We start from the raw sequence: 20,458 nt of genomic DNA on the forward strand, positions 1-20,458 counted from the left end.
CAGCAACACCTCCGGCAGGACCAGCCTGTGCACTCTAGAGATTAGTCTGAACCCTGATGCTGCTTCCTGTCTAATCCACTGAGACAGACAGCATCCCACAGCACTGTAACATCTTTTATAAATGTGACTAATAAAGATGAAAAGAACATTCATATCGAAATAGCATCAATCAGTACATTAAGTTTCAGCAAGTAACAGTACTCAGATAGTATCTCAGCTTCTGTGTAAATAGCAATCACACGGACAAGAATGCATTGATCACGTGTCTCTATAGAAAGTAGGAATACTCAAGTCAGTCAGCAAATGATGGGACCGAGGAAGCAGAATTCATGTTTGGGTAAATCTGAGTCTGTAAATATCAAAATACGAATCTCAGTGCAATCTAATTAAAGTGTTACAAAATCATAATTCATGCGTTATCAATCTGTTGTTAAATGATATTAGAATTCACAGCACACAAAGTTAACACCCATTTCATTGGTTCTTATTTATTCCTGCACCTCTTACTTAATTTCTTAGATTGCAAAGTTATTCTCACTCCGTATAACTTGATTCGAGGCAACTACCGAACCCTAACCCAGCACTCCCACCGACCGACCCGGCGCTCCCACCGACCGACCCGGCGCTCCCACCGACCGACCCGGCGCTCCCACCGACCGACCCGGCGCTCCCGCCGACCGACCCGGCGCTCGCAATGACCGACCCGGCGCTCCCGCCGACCGACCCGGCGCTCCCACCGACCGACCCGGCGCTCGCGATGACCGACCCGACTCTCCCACCGACCGACCCGGCGCTCCCACCGACCGACCCAGCACTCCCACCGACCGACCCGGCGCTCCCACCGACCGACCCGGCGCTCGCAATGACCGACCCGGCGCTCCCGCCGACCGACCCGGCGCTCCCGCCGACCGACCCGGCGCTCCCGCCGACCGACCCGGCGCTCCCACCGACCGACCCGGCGCTCGCGATGACCGACCCGGCGCACGCGATGACCGACCCGGCGCACGCGATGACCGACCCGGCGCTCCCACCGACCGACCCGGCGCTCGCGATGACCGACCCGGCTCTCCCGCCGACCGACCCGGCGCTCCCACCGACCGACCCGGCGCTCGCGATGACCGACCCGGCTCTCCCGCCGACCGACCCGGCGCTCCCACCGACCGACCCGGCGCACGCGATGACCGACCCGGCGCTCCCACCGACCGACCCGGCGCTCGCGATGACCGACCCGACGCTCCCACCGACTGACCCGGCGCTCCCACCGACCGACCCGGCGCTCCCACAGACCGACCCGGCGCTCGCGATGACCGACCCGGCGCTCCCACCGACCGACCCGGCGCTCGCGATGACCGACCCGGCGCTCCCGCCGACCGACCCGGCGCTCCCGCCGACCGACCCGGCGCTCCCACCGACCGACCCGGCGCTCGCGATGACCGACCCGACTCTCCCACCGACCGACCCGGCGCTCCCACCGACCGACCCAGCACTCCCACCGACCGACCCGGCGCTCCCACCGACCGACCCGGCGCTCGCAATGACCGACCCGGCGCTCCCGCCGACCGACCCGGCGCTCCCGCCGACCGACCCGGCGCTCGCGATGACCGACCCGGCGCACGCGATGACCGACCCGGCGCACGCGATGACCGACCCGGCGCTCCCACCGACCGACCCGGCGCTCGCGATGACCGACCCGGCTCTCCCGCCGACCGACCCGGCGCTCCCACCGACCGACCCGGCGCACGCGATGACCGACCCGGCTCTCCCGCCGACCGACCCGGCGCTCCCACCGACCGACCCGGCGCTCGCGATGACCGACCCGGCTCTCCCGCCGACCGACCCGGCGCTCCCACCGACCGACCCGGCGCACGCGATGACCGACCCGGCGCTCCCACCGACCGACCCGGCGCACGCGATGACCGACCCGGCGCTCCCACCGACCGACCCGGCGCTCGCGATGACCGACCCGACGCTCCCACCGACCGACCCGGCGCTCCCACCGACCGACCCGGCGCTCCCACAGACCGACCCGGCGCTCGCGATGACCGACCCGGCGCTCCCACCGACCGACCTGGCGCTCCCACCGACCGACCCGGCTCTCGCGATGACCGACCCGGCGCTCGCGATGACCGACCCGGCGCTCCCACCGACCGAACCCTAACCCGGCGCTCCCGTCGACCGACCCGGCGCTCCCGCCGACAGACCCGGCGCTCCCGCCGACCGACCCGGCGCTCGCGATGACCGACCCGGCGCTCCCACGGACCGACCCGGCGCTCGCGATGACCGACCCGGCGCACGCGATGACCGACCCGGCGCTCCCGCCGACCGACCCGGCGCTCGCGATGACCGACCCGGCGCTCGCGATGACCGACCCAGCGCTCCCACCGACTGACCCGGCGCTCGCACCGACCAAACGAGCAAGATGGGCTGAATGGCCTCCTCTCGTTTGTAAACTTTCTTATGTTCTTCTTATGCTCTAACCCAGCGCTGGCACTGCTGTGGAATGGAAGGCACAGACTCGCATGTTGAATTCAGCTCTGCAGTAGTCAGTGACTGGGGGGACAGGGACATTTATTTAGCTGACAAAGTGCAGACAGGCCAGTACCATGTAGAGGGACAAGCCTGTAGACCACATGGTGCTACAAGAGAGCAGAGACAAACACAATAACCACAGGGCTGCTTTTAAAGGATTTAAATACACACCATCTTTTCATTTAAAAGTTGGTTTTGCTTTATTTAATACAGATACAGCTCCCGTGAAAAAGGGCAAAGCAAATGAAACAGAAAGAGAGGACCCCTCCCACAGCGCCCCCTAGTGTACCGGCTCCCACACTGCCAGGTCTCCTGCACACCTACAGTCCAGCACACTGCTCTTCAGCACAAGCACGGCCCTTCTACTGCCAGGTCTCCTGCACACCTACAGTCCAGCACACTGCTCTTCAGCACAAGCACGGCCCTTCTCAGTCAGGTCTGAATTGCAGATAGGGGGCGCTCTGGATTTGCAATGGCTATTATAGTATAAAACGTCCTGCTGACTCATTTGCTTCTATATTGTATGTATGATGTATGCACTATATCAGTCACAGTCCTGTCAAAAGAATCAGCACCAGCCAGAGGCCTCTGGCTGCTCAGACCCGCCTGCAGACTCGCCTGCACAGACCTGCCTGCACAGACCTGCCTGCACAGACCTGCCTGCACAGACCTGCCTGCACAGAGCCGCTGCACAGACCTGCCTGCACAGACCTGCCTGCACAGACCTGCCTGCACAGACCCGCCTGCAGACTCGCCTGCACAGAGCCGCTGCACAGACCCGCCTGCACAGACCCGCCTGCACAGACCCACCTGCACAGAGCCTCCTGCAGACTCGCCTGCACAGACCCGCCTGCACAGAGCCTCCTGCAGACTCGCCTGCACAGACCCGCCTGCAGACTCGCCTGCACAGACCCACCTGCACAGAGCCGCTGCACAGACCCACCTGCACAGAGCCGCTGCACAGACCCGCCTGCACAGAGCCGCTGCACAGAGCCGCCTGCAGACTCGCCTACACAGACCCACCTGCACAGAGCCGCTGCACAGACCCGCCTGCACAGAGCCGCTGCACAGACCTGCCTGCACAGAGCCGCTGCACAGACCCGCCTGCACAGAGCCGCCTGCACAGACCTGCCTGCACAGAGCTGCCTGCACAGAGCCGCTGCACAGACCTGCCTGCACAGAGCCACTGCACAGACCGGCCTGCACAGAGCCGCTGCACAGACCCGCCTGCACAGACCCGCCTGCACAGAGCCGCTGCACAGACCTGCCTGCACAGAGCCACTGCACAGACCTGCCTGCACAGAGCCACTGCACAGACCCGCCTGCACAGAGCCGCTGCACAGACCCGCCTGCACAGAGCCGCTGCACAGACCCGTCTGCACAGAGCCGCTGCACAGACCCGCCTGCACAGAGCCGCTGCACAGACCTGCCTGCACAGAGCCGCTGCACAGACCTGCCTGCACAGAGCCACTGCACAGACCGGCCTGCACAGAGCCGCTGCACAGACCTGCCTGCACAGAGCCGCTGCACAGACCTGCCTGCACAGAGCCGCTGCACAGACCTGCCTGCACAGACCTGCCTGCACAGAGCCGCTGCACAGACCTGCCTGCACAGAGCCGCTGCACAGACCTGCCTGCACAGAGCCGCTGCACAGACCTGCCTGCACAGAGCCGCTGCACAGACCCGTCTGCACAGACCCGCCTGCACAGAGCCGCTGCACAGACCCGTCTGCACAGAGCCGCTGCACAGACCTGCCTGCACAGAGCCGCTGCACAGACCTGCCTGCACAGAGCCGCTGCACAGACCTGCCTGCACAGACCCGCCTGCACAGAGCCGCTGCACAGACCCGTCTGCACAGAGCCGCTGCACAGACCTGCCTGCACAGAGCCGCTGCACAGACCTGCCTGCACAGAGCCGCTGCACAGACCCGTCTGCACAGAGCCGCTGCACAGCAGCTGTACAGACAGGTCTTGCCGCGCCAGTGAGAGACGGAGCCATGCGTTCAGTTTTGGTGAAGGTGAATAGTGATGGGCTCTGCACGGCTTCAGTGCAGGGGCTCCCCTAGTGGACAGGAGGGGCAGTGCATCAACGCACGGGGTGCGTGGTGGGAAGGAATGCACCATAATGGAAAAAGGGAGGCGAGGGAGAGTGGAGGGAGGCTGAACGTGGGGACAGTGATTCACAACACCTGACTGCACTTGAAACAGACTGCAGGTTACCTGGAATGCATAAAAAAGAAAGAGACAGACTCCTTCAGAGGACACCTCTCAACCTCTGAGAGACAGACAGGAACTCCATCTACACAGCTTTCTGATTGGCTTGGGGAGCAGTCTGAAACCAAGAGAAACAAACCTGCTCCAAAACTGAAACCACGATGAGCGACGAACAACAGCAGCGACACCCGCGGCCCTTCGCTGGACCTTCTCTTCTCAATTTCTCATTATTTCACTGTTTCGATTCACAGTAGGGAGTCTGCAGTGCAGAGCTGTGCTGCAGGGCTATTGTGAAGCAGACAGACAGAGACACACACACAGGCTGATGATAGTTTAAAGGCAGCAGTGATACCAGAGTAAGGCTTAAAGAAAACCCAACCCTCCCCTAACCCCCCTCTCCCACCCCACCACTCTGGGACCCCCTAAACCAGAGGTGAAAGTAAGCCGGTACAGACCGGTACGGAGTACCGGAAAACATTTAGCCAGGGCATTTTACAGCTGGACTTGTTTTGGCTGCAGAATTCAGCCTTTGTATTTAAGCCTCAGATCCCGGTCACGTGACAGGATGACAGCGCGTGTGATCGCCATGGTAACCGTCACAGGGCCGATCGTTGACATTTAGCTGTTCGGAGCAGGAAGAAGAATTCCTGAAAAACGAAAAGAAATAAACTATTCCTCGCAGTGGAAACTCTTGTAAACTGAATACCTACATAAGACAAGGGCATACAGCTATTCCTCTGTATTACTTGGTAGAATGACAGACTGTGATACGCGGCTCCGTATAATTGCTTTTAAAAAGGAACAATATAAACAGAAAAACAACCATGAGCTGCTTCGCAAAGAGAATGAACTCTGCAGGGAGCGGCACAGGAAGTGAACATTTCACCCGCAGTGTGGGTCATATTCTGAGGAAACAAGTAGAGCACAAACAGCCTTCGTTTCTCGTCCCGTCAGAAACAGTGAAATTGTTAAATCGTTCCTGTTTTGCGATTGTATCGCCTTTTGTTTAAGTTACAAACTGCATCGGTGTGCTCAGCGAGATAACAGCAGAGTAACTGTTTAGTGTTAGCGCCATTCAAAAATAAAAACAATCTGATGGACAATTTGTTTGATCATTCTGATTTTGTATTTATCACGTTTAAATGCAAATACTAATAGCTGATCTATATTTAAATCAGGATGGGGGGGTGTGACTGAACACTGATACAGTACCGGTAAGAAATTAAAGTTACTTTCACCTCTGCCCTAAACATCCCCCGAAACCAACTGTGTCCTCCCCAAACATCCCCCTATACCAACTGTGTCCTCCCCAAACATCCCCCTATACCAACTGTGTCCTCCCCAAACATCCCCCTATACCAACTGTGTCCTCCCCAAACATCCCTCGAAACCAACTGTGTCCTCCCCAAACATCCCCCAATACCAACTGTGTCCTCCCCAAACATCCCCCTATACCAACTGTGTCCTCCCCAAACATCCCTCGAAACCAACTGTGTCCTCCCCAAACATCCCCCAATACCAACTGTGTCCTCCCCAAACATCCCCCTATACCAACTGTGTCCTCCCCAAACATCCCTCGAAACCAACTGTGTCCTCCCCAAACATCCCCCTATACCAACTGTGTCCTCCCCAAACATCCCCCTATACCAACTGTGTCCTCCCCAAACATCCCCCTATACCAACTGTGTCCTCCCCAAACATCCCCCTATACCAACTGTGTCCTCCCCAAACATCCCCCGAAACCAACTGTGTCCTCCCCAAACATCCCCCTATACCAACTGTGTCCTCCCCAAACATCCCCCTATACCAACTGTGTCCTCCCCAAACATCCCCCTATACCAACTGTGTCCTCCCCAAACATCCCCCTATACCAACTGTGTCCTCCCCAAACATCCCCCTATACCAACTGTGTCCTCCCCAAACATCCCCCTATACCAACTGTGTCCTCCCCAAACATCCCCCTATACCAACTGTGTCCTCCCCAAACATCCCCCTATACCAACTGTGTCCTCCCCAAACATCCCCCTATACCAACTGTGTCCTCCCCAAACATCCCCCTATACCAACTGTGTCCTCCCCAAACATCCCCCTATACCAACTGTGTCCTCCCCAAACATCCCCCTATACCAACTGTGTCCTCCCCAAACATCCCCCGATACCAACTGTGTCCTCCCCAAACATCCCCCGATACCACATCGAGGCTCAGCGATACAGAGTAAGACTTGGACCCACCTCCCCTCCACTCAAGGGCTACAGGTCCTGGGCTGAGACTCGTCCCAGTGTCTCTGAAATTCAATCACCAACGCTGTTTAAAATCTTAGAAAATGTGGAACTTAGAACTCTTAGAAAACATTACAGTCCATGTAAAAAAAAAATCTGATTCAAGATGGAGTTTACAGGGGCCCCTAACCCTGCCCCTCCTAGACACGGCTCAATGACCCCCCTGCCCCCCTTCCTCTCAGACACACGGCTCAATGACCCCCCTGCCCCCCTTCCTCTCAGACACACGGCTCAATGACCCCCCCTGCCCCCCTTCCTCTCAGACACACGGCTCAATGACCCCCCTGCCCCCCTTCCTCTCAGACACAGGGCTCAATGACCCCCCCTGCCCCCCTTCCTCTCAGACACAGGGCTCAATGACCCCCCTGCCCCCCTTCCTCTCAGACACAGGGCTCAATGACCCCCCCTGCCCCCCTTCCTCTCACACACACGGCTCAATGACCCCCCCTGCCCCCCTTCCTCTCAGACACACGGCTCAATGACCCCCCTGCCCCACTTCCTCTCAGACACACGGCTCAATGACCCCCCCTGCCCCCCTTCCTCTCAGACACATGGGGGGGGGGGGGGGGGATTTGAACCACGTATGGTTAGTCTGGAATGTTCTTTCTGAAAAACTGAAATTGTGAAAATAAATGTGTGTCCACAGCGGTAAACTGTGCTTTCCGATGAATACAGTGTTCTTTGACTCTGAGCTGGAAACCCTTGGAGATCTCTCTCCCTGCAGATAACTGAGTGTGCAGAGCGAGGAGAGGGAACGCAGCCCAACACAAGGTCTGCGGAGGACTTTAATGCAACACATGCTTCTGTGTATCAAGACATTTTCCATCGTGTTTCAGTTCAATTCCAGTGATTTGATTATATTTTGAAGTGCATTGCTTCCAGAGGGCGTCCACTGGGGGGGCAGCGAGCGCTCTACAGGGAAGCAGATTGGCTGAGACGGCCCGTGAGGTTTAGAATCTCCAAAGGGTTCAGCTCTGCAGCATTAAGGGAAAGGAAACTTTCTGGATGTACTACTATAGAAAATAAACACATTAAAATATTGTGCAGGTGTTCAAACTGTAACCTACACCCGGACAAATTTTGGCACAAGAGGCAGTTTAGAAAAGGGGCGTGTCCACACAGAGAAGGGGGCGTGTCCTGGTAAACCCCTCCTCTTCCTGAGACAGAGGCGCTCCCTGCAGGTAATTAAGGGACCTACAGCCAGTAGGATTAAGGCAAACAGTTATTATTCATAACCCAGTAAACTACAAGAATAAAAGAGTCTCTGCTCCTGCGCCCGTTAGTGCTGTCCGGTCCGGTCAGGGCCCACTGGGCACGAAGCGTCTCATGAAGGTCTGGACCACCGGCACTGACAGCAGAACTCGACCCACGCCAGAGCCGGCCCGGTAACACGCGTATCCCAGAATCCCCAGAACCGAGCCCTTCAGAACCGTCTTCACCACAGTGCTGGAGAGGGAGGGGGGCGCGACACTGAGATACACAAAGACAGAGAGAGAGAGGAATTAGAACAGCGAGAGAGAGGAGGGAGCCACACTGAGATACACAGAGACACAGAGAGAGGAGGGAGCCACGCTGAGATACACAGAGACACAGAGAGAGGAGGGAGCCACGCTGAGATACACAGAGACACAGAGAGAGAGGAGGGAGCCACGCTGAGATACACAGAGACACAGAGAGAGAGGAGGGAGCCACGCTGAGATACACAGAGACACAGAGAGAGAGGAGGGAGCCACGCTGAGATACACAGAGACACAGAGACACAGAGAGAGGAGGGAGCCACACTGAGATACACAGAGACACAGAGAGAGGAGGGAGCCACGCTGAGATACACAGAGACACAGAGAGAGGAGGGAACCACACTGAGATACACAGAGACACAGAGAGAGGAGGGAGCCACGCTGAGATACACAGAGACACAGAGAGAGGAGGGAGCCACGCTGAGATACACAGAGACACAGAGAGAGGAGGGAGCCACGCTGAGATACACAGAGACACAGAGAGAGAGGAGGGAGCCACGCTGAGATACACAGAGACACAGAGAGAGAGGAGGGAGCCACGCTGAGATACACAGAGACACAGAGAGAGAGGAGGGAGCCACGCTGAGATACAGAGAGACACAGAGAGAGGAGGGAGCCACGCTGAGATACACAGAGACACAGAGAGAGAGGAGGGAGCCACGCTGAGATACACAGAGACACAGAGACACAGAGAGAGGAGGGAGCCACACTGAGATACACAGAGACACAGAGAGAGGAGGGAGCCACGCTGAGATACACAGAGACACAGAGAGAGGAGGGAACCACACTGAGATACACAGAGACACAGAGAGAGGAGGGAACCACACTGAGATACACAGAGACACAGAGAGAGGAGGGAGCCACGCTGAGATACACAGAGACACAGAGAGAGGAGGGAGCCACGCTGAGATACACAGAGACACAGAGAGAGAGGAGGGAGCCACACTGAGATACACAGAGACACAGAGAGAGGAGGGAGCCACGCTGAGATACACAGAGACACAGAGAGAGAGGAGGGAGCCACGCTGAGATACAGAGAGACACAGAGAGAGGAGGGAGCCACGCTGAGATACACAGAGACACAGAGAGAGGAGGGAGCCACACTGAGATACACAGAGACACAGAGAGAGAGGAGGGAGCCACACTGAGATACACAGAGAGAGGAGGGAGCCACACTGAGAGACACAGAGACACAGAGAGAGAGGAGGGAGCCACACTGAGATACACAGAGAGGCCTGAACAAACACACACTGAGAGAGAGAGAGAGACACACACACACACACACACACACACACTGAGAGAAAGAGACACACACATACACTGAGAGACAAAGACACATACACACACACACACGCACAGAGCCAGAGACACACACACACGAGAGACACACACACACGAGAGACACACACACACGAGAGACACACACAGTGCTCAATTTGTTATGAAATGAACGTGTTGTTCTTTTTATTGCTAACAGTGCAGTCTCACCTCATGATCTCCTGGATGTTGAGTGGTGTATCCCAGTTTCTCTCAATCCCAGGAACGTGACCCATCCCGACCACGCCCACCACCACTGCCGGGACCTCTGGGGAGAGCCAGAGACACGGGGGGGGTCAGTCAACACCCCCTGAACCTGACCTGACCTGACCCACCCCCCCCACACACACACACACTGAGACACACACAGGGAGAGGCAGGTACACACACACACACACACACACACTGAGACACACACAGGGAGAGGCAGGTACACACACACACACACACACACACTGAGACACACACAGGGAGAGGCAGGTACACACACACACACACACACACACTGAGACACACACAGGGAGAGGCAGATACACACACACACACACACACTGAGACACACACAGGGAGAGGCAGGTACACACACACACACACACACTGAGACACACACAGGGAGAGGCAGATACACACACACACACACAATGAGACACACACAGGGAGAGGCAGATACACACACACACACACACAATGAGACACACACAGGGAGAGGCAGATACACACACACACACACACACAGACACACACAGGGAGAGGCAGGTACATACATACACACACATACACACTGAGACACACACAGGGAGAGGCAGATACACACACACACACACACACTGAGACACACACAGGGAGAGGCAGGTACACACACACACACACACACTGAGACACACACAGGGAGAGGCAGATACACACACACACACACACAATGAGACACACACAGGGAGAGGCAGATACACACACACACACACACAGGGAGAGGCAGGTACATACATACACACACATACACACACACACACACACAGGGAGAGGCAGGTACATACATACACACACATACACACACAGGGAGAGGCAGGTACATACATACACACACACACAGGGAGAGGCAGGTACATACATACACACACACACACACACACACACTGAGACACACACAGGGAGAGGCAGGTACACACACACACACACACACTGAGACACACACAGGGAGAGGCAGGTACACACACACACACACACACACACTGAGACACACACAGGGAGAGGCAGATACACACACACACACACACTGAGACACACACAGGGAGAGGCAGGTACACACACACACACACACACTGAGACACACACAGGGAGAGGCAGATACACACACACACACACAATGAGACACACACAGGGAGAGGCAGATACACACACACACACACACAATGAGACACACACAGGGAGAGGCAGATACACACACACACACACACAGACACACACAGGGAGAGGCAGGTACATACATACACACACATACACACACACACACACACAGGGAGAGGCAGGTACATACATACACACACATACACACACAGGGAGAGGCAGGTACATACATACACACACACACAGGGAGAGGCAGGTACATACATACACACACACACACACACACACACTGAGACACACACAGGGAGAGGCAGGTACACACACACACACACACACACTGAGACACACAGGGAGAGGCAGGTACACACACACACACACACACACTGAGACACACACAGGGAGAGGCAGGTACACACACACTGAGACACACACAGGGAGAGGCAGGTACACACACACACACACACTGAGACACACACACACACTCACTCTCTTGCAGTGCAGGGAGCTCCACTCTCTGGGCTGCCTGTTTCAGCATGTAGGTGAGGTAGATGTCTCTCTCAGCCACGATGGTGCGGTGCAGGTCAGGGAACTCCCCGATCATCTCTGACATGGTCTGCTCCAGCAAGTCCTTCTGCTTACACTTCTCAACATCCTCCTTACTGAGGGAGACACAGAGAGACCGTCACAATTCCAGAGGACAGACCCGCTGTCCTCCCCTCGCGGTCCCGGCTTTGCAATGTCTTCTTGAACAGTAAACCAGCATGCAAATGAGAAGACGACAATTCGCAGGGTTTCTTTGGGTTGTATGTGGAAATGGAGAGGTGTGTCATGATCTCACTACTGTAAAAGCAGGGATTAAGAGACAGGCAGCAACGTCAGCTCCCCACTGCCTGTCCACACAGGGCTTCAACCTGTCACAGTGCTGGGACTGTCTGTCTGTCTGTCTGTAGAGGAGTGTCTGTCTCTCACCTGATGGGGTCGGAGAGGAAGCACAGCCCCCAGGCCAGCTTCATTTTCTGCCACAGGGACAGCGCTGCGATGGCTCTCTTGAAGGTGACAGGAATGGGCCGGTCCCCCAGGTGGAACTTACAGAAGGGCACCTTGCCAGCCTGCCAGGCAGAGAGGAACAGCACTCACAGTGAGCTAATTACAATGACCCCCCCTCCTCCCTCTCCCCCCACCCTTTCCCTCCCCCCTCCTCTCCCCTCCCCCCACCCTTTCCCTCCCCCTCCCCTCTCCTCTCCCCCCACCCTTTCCCTCCCCTCCCCCTCCCCTCTCCTCTCCCCCCACCCTTTCCCTCCTCCCTCTCCTCTCCCCCCACCCTTTCCCTCCCCCTACCCTCTCCTCTCCCCCCACCCTTTCCCTCCCCCTCCCCTCTCCTCTCCCCCCACCCTTTCCCTCCTCCCTCTCCTCTCCCCCCACCCTTTCCCTCCCCCTCCCCTCTCCTCTCCCCCCACCCTTTCCCTCCCCCTCCCCCCTCCCCCCACCCTTTCCCTCCCCCCCCCCCCACCCTTTCCCTCCCCCTCCCCACTCCTCTCCCCCCACCCTTTCCCTCCCCCTCCCCTCTCCTCTCCCCCACCCTTTCCCTCCCCCTCCCCCTCCCCTCTCCTCCCACCCTTTCCCTCCTCCCTCTCCTCTCCCCCCACCCTTTCCCTCCCCCTCCCCTCTCCTCTCCCCCCACCCTTTCCCTCCCCCTCCCCTCTCCCCCCACCCTTTCCCTCCCCCTCTCCTCTCCCCCACCCTTTCCCTCCCCCTCCCCTCCCCCACCCTTTCCCTCTCCCCTCCTCTCCCCCCACCCTTTCCCTCCCCCTCCCCTCTCCTCTCCCCCCACCCTTTCCCTCCCCCTCCCCCCACCCTTTCCCTCCCCCTCCCCTCTCCCCCCACCCTTTCCCTCTCCCCTCCTCTCCCCCCACCCTTTCCCTCCCCTCTCCCCCACCCTTTCCCTCCTCCCTCCCCCAACCCCCTCCCTCCAGTCCCCTCACCTCTCTGAAGGCCTCCCTGAACTCCCCCCCTGGCGCCATGCCCAGCTGCTCTGTGATGTGAGCCGACACCTTGAGAAGCAGGATCTGCATCAGCCCTGACATCACTCCATTCTGAGAGAGAGAGAGAAAGAAGAGGGAGGAGAGAGGAGATGAGAGACAGAGAGGGGAGATGAGAGACAGAGAGGGAAGAGGGGAGATGAGAGACAGAGAGGGAAGATGAGAGACAGAGAGGGGAAGGGGAGATGAGAGACAGAGAGGGAAGATGAGAGACAGAGACAGAGAGGGAAGATGAGAGACAGAGAGGGGAAGGGGAGATGAGAGACAGAGAGGGAAGATGAGAGAGAGAGACGGAGAGGGGAGATGAGACACAGAGAGGGGAGATGAGAGACAGAGAGGGGAGAGGGGAGATGAGAGACAGAGAGGGGAGATGAGAGACAGAGAGGGGAGATGAGAGACAGAGGGGAGATGAGAGACAGAGAGGGGAGAGGGGAGATGAGAGACAGAGAGGGAAGATGAGAGACAGAGAGGGGAAGGGGAGATGAGAGACAGAGAGGGGAGAGGGGAGATGAGAGACAGAGAGGGGAGAGGGGAGATGAGAGACAGAGAGGGGAGAGGGGAGATGAGAGACAGAGAGGGGAGATGACAGTGATGTGATATTAAACACAGTGATGTGATATTCCACACAGTGATGTGATATTCCACACAGTGATGTGATATTCCACACAGTGATGTGATATTCCACACAGTGATGTGATATTCCACACAGTGATGTGATATTCCACACAGTGATGTGATATTTCACACACTGCTGTTTCAGCCTCGTACCTGCTTGATGGCTTGCTGCACCTTCTCCAGGTTGATTTCTTTGGCCTCCTTCAGCAGCGTTTTCTCATCCATTTTCAGCATAGAGACTCTGTACTGACACAGCTCAACCAGAACCACGTCCGGCTGCACCGCCTGGATCGTCTGTAACATGAACACACTGAGCAAAAACTACATATCCCAGCATTCCCTGCACCGCCTGCAAGAGGAACACAGTGAGCAAAAACTACATATCCCAGCATTCCCTGCAAGAGGAACCCACTTAGCAAAAAGTACATCCCAGCATTCCCTGCACCGCCTGCAACATGAACACACTGAGCAAAAACTACATATCCCAGCATTCCCTGCACTGCCTGCAAGAGGAACACACGGAGCACAAACTACATATCCCAGCATTCCCTGCACTGCCTGCAAGAGGAACACACTGAGCACAAACTACATATCCCAGCATTCCCTGCACTGCCTGCAAGAGGAACACACTGAGCACAAACTACATATCCCAGCATTCCCTGCACCACCTGCAACATCAACACACTGAGCAAAAAGTACATATCCCAGCATTGCCTGCCTCACTATGCCAGTGTGACAATCCCACGTGAACAGCATGTTTAACACACCTCAAGATCAAATCACGAAGGGTGTTGTGACCAACTAAGAGGGTTTGGTGCATTTAAAAAAACTGATGCCACTGACTGGAGCCGTGCCTGGGAGGATAGAGCTTCCAAAATAACAACCTCATTGTCTTGATGGGCCTGGGCGTGTGGAGAAGTGTTTGTGTGTGAGCGTGGAAGAGTATCTGTGTGTGTGTGTGTGTGTGTGTAAGCTTGTGTGTGTACGAGCATGTGTGCGCGTGTAAGAGTACATGCGTGTGTGAGCGAGCGTGTGGGTGTAAGAGTGTGTGCGTGCGTAAGAGTGTGTGCGTGTGTAAGAGTGTGTGCGTGTGTAAGAGTGTGTGCGTGTGTCAGAGTGTGTGCGTGTGTCAGAGTGTGTGCGTGTGTCAGAGTGTGTGCGTGTGTCAGGGTGTGTGCGTGTGTGTGTGTGCGTGTGTAAGGGTGTGTGCGTGTGTAAGAGTGTGTGCATGTGTCAGAGTGTGTGCGTGTGTCAGAGTGTGTGTGTGTGTGTGTGCGTGTGTAAGAGTGTGTGCATGTGTCAGAGTGTGTGCGTGTGTCAGAGTGTGTGCGTGTGTAAAGGAGTGTGCGGTGTGTAAGAGTGTGTGCGTGTGTAAGAGTGTGTGTGTGTCAGAGTGTGTGCGTGTGTCAGAGTGTGTGCGTGTGTAAAGGAGTGTGCGTGTGTAAGAGTGTGTGCGTGTGTAAGAGTGTGTGTGTGTCAGAGTGTGTGCGTGTGTCAGAGTGTGTGCGTGTGTAAAGGAGTGTGCGTGTGTAAGAGTGTGTGCGTGTGTAAGAGTGTGTGTGTGTCAGAGTGTGTGCGTGTGTCAGGGTGTGTGCGTGTGTGTGTGGTGCGTGTGTAAGAGTGTGTGCGTGTGTAAGAGTGTGTGCGTGTGTCAGAGTGTGTGCGTGTGTCAGAGTGTGTGCGTGTGTAAAGGTGTGCTTCGCGTCTCACCCGGACCACGTCTTGCTTGCTGCTCTCGCTGAAGTGTGCCGTCCCGACCAGGTACACCACGCTGCCGTCCTCCCCCTGCAGCCGCGACACTGTCTCGGGGAGATCCGGACACTGCTGCCGGCGCTGCATCTTCACCTCCCACAGCAGCTGCATCGCATCCTGATCCGCTACAGAGGGAGAGAGAGAGAGAGGGAGAGAGAGAGGGAGAGAGAGAGAGAGAGAGAGAGGGGAGAGAGAGAGAGAGGGGGGGGAGAGAGAGAGGAGGGGAGAGAGAGAGGAGGCAGGGAGAGAGAGAGAGAGGGGGAGAGAGAGAGAGAGAGGGGGGAGAGAGAGGGGGGAGAGAGAGAGAGAGAGGGGGGGAGAGAGAGAGAGGAGGGGAGAGAGAGAGGAGGCAGGGAGAGAGAGAGAGAGAGGGGGGAGAGAGAGAGAGGGGGGAGAGAGAGAGAGAGAGGGAGGGGAGAGAGAGAGGAGGCAGGGAGAGAGAGAGAGGGGGGAGAGAGAGAGAGAGAGGGGGGGGAGAGAGAGGGGGGGGAGAGGGTCAGGGTTCACTTTGTGACTGTCTATTTGTATGTTATTTTTCTTTGTTTATTCCTGTCATGCCAATAAAGCTTATTGACTTGAATTGAATTGAGAGGGGGAGAGGGGTCACACTGATGAACACACACATAGACACCTCGACCTCCACTCATACCGTCAGTCACACACACTCACTCATTCACACACCTACATAACCCTCGCTCACAGTAACATACACACACACACACAAACCAGAGCCTCGCTCACACTCAGTAACGCACACACACACACACACACACACTCAGTGTTACTCACAGAGGTTCGGGGGGAGGGCAGGGAGGCTGTGAATCTCCTCCTGTGACGATGCTGGGGAGGTTGGACAACAAGACAGGTCCTGGAGAGAGAGAGAGATCGAGACAGGGAGGACAGGAGACAGTGAGACAGACAGGTTCTGCTACACAAGACTCACACACACAAATGCTGACAAATGTGATGGTGTTCCAGGAGGTTACTTTGTGTGCAGAACCCTCCTTCATGACATTGTGCACCTACAGACCCTGCTCAAGACCATTCACAAGATACGACTACTTACACCTGCATCTGGCTTCAGAATATACTGGATGCACTGAAAATAACGGAGCTAGAAAAGTGTGATTTTGGCAGGAGAATGAGCCCACTTTGCACCCCTGATCAGCACTGCACTCACACTCACCTCTCCACTCTGCTCCTCTTCCATGGTGGGGTCGGTCTCCTGAGCGGCCCCCCTGATCAGCACTGCACTCACACTCACCTCTCCACTCTGCTCCTCTTCCATGGTGGGGTCGGTCTCCTGAGCGACTCCCCTGATCAGCACTGCACTCACACTCACCGCTCCACTCTGCTCCTCTTCCATGGTGGGGTCGGTCTCCTGAGCGACTCCCCTGATCAGCACTGCACTCACACTCACCTCTCCACTCTGCTCCTCTTCCATGGTGGGGTCGGTCTCCTGAGCGGCCCCCCTGATCAGCACTGCACTCACACTCACCTCTCCACTGTGCTCCTCTTCCATGGTGGGGTCGGTCTCCTGAGCGACTCCCCTGATCAGCACTGCACTCACACTCACCGCTCCACTCTGCTGTTCTTCCATGGTGGGGTCGGTCTCCTGAGCGGCCCCCCTGATCAGCACTGCACTCACACTCACCTCTCCACTGTGCTCCTCTTCCATGGTGGGGTCGGTCTCCTGAGCGGCCCCCCTGATCAGCACTGCACTCACACTCACCTCTCCACTGTGCTCCTCTTCCATGGTGGGGTCGGTCTCCTGAGCGGCCCCCCTGATCAGCACTGCACTCACACTCACCGCTCCACTGTGCTCCTCTTCCATGGTGGGGTCGGTCTCCTGAGCGGCCCCCCTGATCAGCACTGCACTCACACTCACCGCTCCACTCTGCTGCTCTTCCATGGTGGGGTCGGTCTCCTGAGCGACTCCCCTGATCAGCACTGCACTCACACTCACCGCTCCACTCTGCTCCTCTTCCATGGTGGGGTCGGTCTCCTGAGCGGCCCCCCTGATCAGCACTGCACTCACACTCACCGCTCCACTCTGCTGTTCTTCCATGGTGGGGTCGGTCTCCTGAGCGGCCCCCCTGATCAGCACTGCACTCACATTCACCTCTCCACTCTGCTGCTCTTCCATGGTGGGGTCGGTCTCCACAAGCGACTCTGAAACACAGAGAGACTCAGCACAGTTGCACACGCCTGGGAGAGAGCTCGGACTGTGGCAGGGGTGCTAATAAGACTCCTAGCAGAGCAGGCTTTACTATGAGCCTCATGTGTGTACAGATAACAGGCTCAGGGGTGGCTTATTAAACTCATAGTAAACGAGGAAACCATCAAACTGCTATGCAATGGGAGTCCTATTTCCACCCCTGTGAATCACAGTAGCTGCACATTCCCATCTCTACCCACAATGCAGTTAAAATGCTAACCGAAACCCTTAAGAATCATCTGACGCCCTGAAGACACTTTCTAGTGGATATTCCTTTGTGCTGCGCAGAGCAATAGAAGCCACCTCACGATATGATATGATTGGATACTATCACGATATGGTGTGACTGGATACCTATCATAATATGGTGTGACTGGATACTATCACGATATGATGTGACTGGATACCTATCATAATATGGTGTGACTGGATACTATCACGATATGGTGTGACTGGATACCTATCATAATATGTTGTGACTGGATACTATCACGATATGATATGATTGGATACTATCACGATATGGTGTGATTGGATACTATCACGATATGGTGTGACTGGATACTATCACGATATGGTGTGATTGGATACTATCACGATATGGTGTGATTGGATACTATCACGATATGGTGTGACTGGATACCTATCATAATATGGTGTGACTGGATACTATCACGATATGATATGATTGGATACTATCACGATATGGTGTGATTGGATACTATCACGATATGGTGTGACTGGATACCTATCATAATATGGTGTGACTGGATACTATCACGATATGATATGATTGGATACTATCACGATATGGTGTGATTGGATACTATCACGATATGGTGTGATTGGATACTATCACGATATGGTGTGATTGGATACTATCACGATATGATGTGATTGGATACTATCACGATATGGTGTGATTGGATACTATCACGATATGGTGTGATTGGATACTATCACGATATGGTGTGATTGGATACTATCACGATATGATGTGATTGGATACTATCACGATATGGTGTGATTGGATACTATCACGATATGGTGTGATTGGATACTATCACGTCATGCAGGCTCCCCTAAATTAAATACAGGGGGCGACCAACTGACACCCCCATTCATACAATCAATTGCTTACTTGTTATCATGCATTATTAATAATAGAGAGCTGTTCAGCTATTTGAGACAGCCCTAATATATTACCCCTATTTATTTACATTGTACAATCCTCTGAAAGAAGAACATACAGTATCGTATCATTATACTCAGACTGATACATCATCGACACAGCAGAGCTGTGTCACAGGCACAGCCGGATCCAGGCAGCGATCAGCGAGCCGCGCAATGCAGCACAGGGCAACTCGGCAGAATAACGTGGCACGGACACATCCGTATTATAGACACACGGTTGTTTTTCTGGTGGTCGGAAGTGTTTTTGTTCTACCAATGGAAATGAATCACAGTCTAACACTTTAAAACTAGCAAACAATACACTCTGTGATCCGCAGCTAGCAGGATATGTAGTGTGAAAAGTTACACCCTTCTCTCCTGTATGCTCACATATAAAACAAACACAGAGCTCTCTCGAAATCCTGACTTTGTTTAACACTGCGTAGCGCGGTACAGCATTACAATCGAACAGCATTCCTCCGCCGTACAGCACATACAGTACAGGAAATGGATGTGTTTGACACGACAGCACAGCAGATCATCATTGTGTAATCATCGATCATCTGATGAAACTGCACAGAACGGAGTGTGCGCTTAGCTAAGTGACCACGTGTGTGATGCTGGGGGTAAATCGTTTAATTCATGTTATTATAAAACATGGGTCTATTTCACACAGACACATGGCACCAGATCGCACTGCAGGATACCGAAAACGCAAACTAGAAAGCTAGTCATTTTAATGCAAACCAGCCCTTCTCCTCCTGTCACTCACATATGGTAAAGCAGGACTCTCTTAACAAACAGTTCCCAGACTTCACTCAGACATCCGACCCACCCGCAGCGAACTGCTCAAAACAATCGCTAGTTTCAGAAGCACGTGTGTCAAACGCTTCAAGTTATTTCAGAACTATTACTGTATATGATTCCACAACAAGCACCAGAAACCAACCTACCTGCTGCACTTTCACGACACAGCCCGTCTGTTTCTTCAAAAGTGGGCTCCAATCGCACTGCCTTCTGGGTAGTGTAGTTTCATGGGACAGCCCCAAAGGGAGAACTGTAGTTCAGCTGTTGGCCAGCAGGTGGGTATTGTAGTTCTTCGATCACCCGGCTGCTGTTTAGAGTAGTTCTGCTTTTTTCATTTGCAGGATGGTCTGTTTATTCCAGATATAATTTGTTGAGTCACAGAGAGATATTTTAGCTGGTCACACACATTTACAGTAAATACTTGTCAGGGGGTTGATGGGGTGCTGGAGGGCAGGCAGGCAGGTTTGTTTGTGAGTGAAGGGGGTTGATGGGGTGCTGGAGGGCAGGCAGGCAGGTTTGTTTGTGAGTGAGGGGGTTGATGAGGTGCTGGAGGGCAGGCAGGTTTGTTTGTGAGTGAGGGGGTTGATGGGGTGCTGGAGGGCAGGCAGGCAGGTTTGTTTGTGAGTGAGGGGGTTTATGGGGTGCTGGAGGGCA

The 20,458-nt window shown here is 55.3% G+C and overlaps 1 protein-coding gene across 9 annotated transcripts; it reads right to left on the reverse strand.

The window, feature by feature from the left end:
- Window positions 1–7,789: 7,789 nt before the first annotated feature.
- LOC131737566 (traB domain-containing protein-like) lies at window positions 7,790–20,079 on the reverse strand. Of its 9 annotated transcripts, none has more exons than XM_059027807.1 (10): window positions 19,951–20,079; window positions 17,651–17,778; window positions 16,396–16,474; window positions 15,565–15,731; window positions 14,008–14,148; window positions 13,183–13,293; window positions 12,170–12,309; window positions 11,687–11,859; window positions 10,028–10,124; window positions 7,790–8,492 (listed from the first exon to the last, which is right to left on the reverse strand). In XM_059027807.1, the coding sequence occupies exons 2-10, from the start codon at window positions 17,750–17,752 to the stop codon at window positions 8,321–8,323; spliced, it is 1,182 nt and encodes a 393-aa protein (XP_058883790.1). In that variant the 5' UTR covers window positions 17,753–17,778; window positions 19,951–20,079; the 3' UTR covers window positions 7,790–8,320. The 9 variants fall into 9 exon arrangements, with proteins under 9 accessions (XP_058883790.1, XP_058883792.1, XP_058883794.1 ...); XM_059027809.1 differs by lacking the exon at window positions 19,951–20,079 and adding an exon at window positions 19,770–19,920; XM_059027811.1 differs by lacking the exons at window positions 17,651–17,778; window positions 19,951–20,079 and adding an exon at window positions 17,495–17,644.
- Window positions 20,080–20,458: the final 379 nt, after the last annotated feature.

The sequence above is a fragment of the Acipenser ruthenus genome, chromosome 7 (assembly GCF_902713425.1).
Source record: "Acipenser ruthenus chromosome 7, fAciRut3.2 maternal haplotype, whole genome shotgun sequence".
Lineage (NCBI taxonomy): Eukaryota > Metazoa > Chordata > Actinopteri > Acipenseriformes > Acipenseridae > Acipenser > Acipenser ruthenus.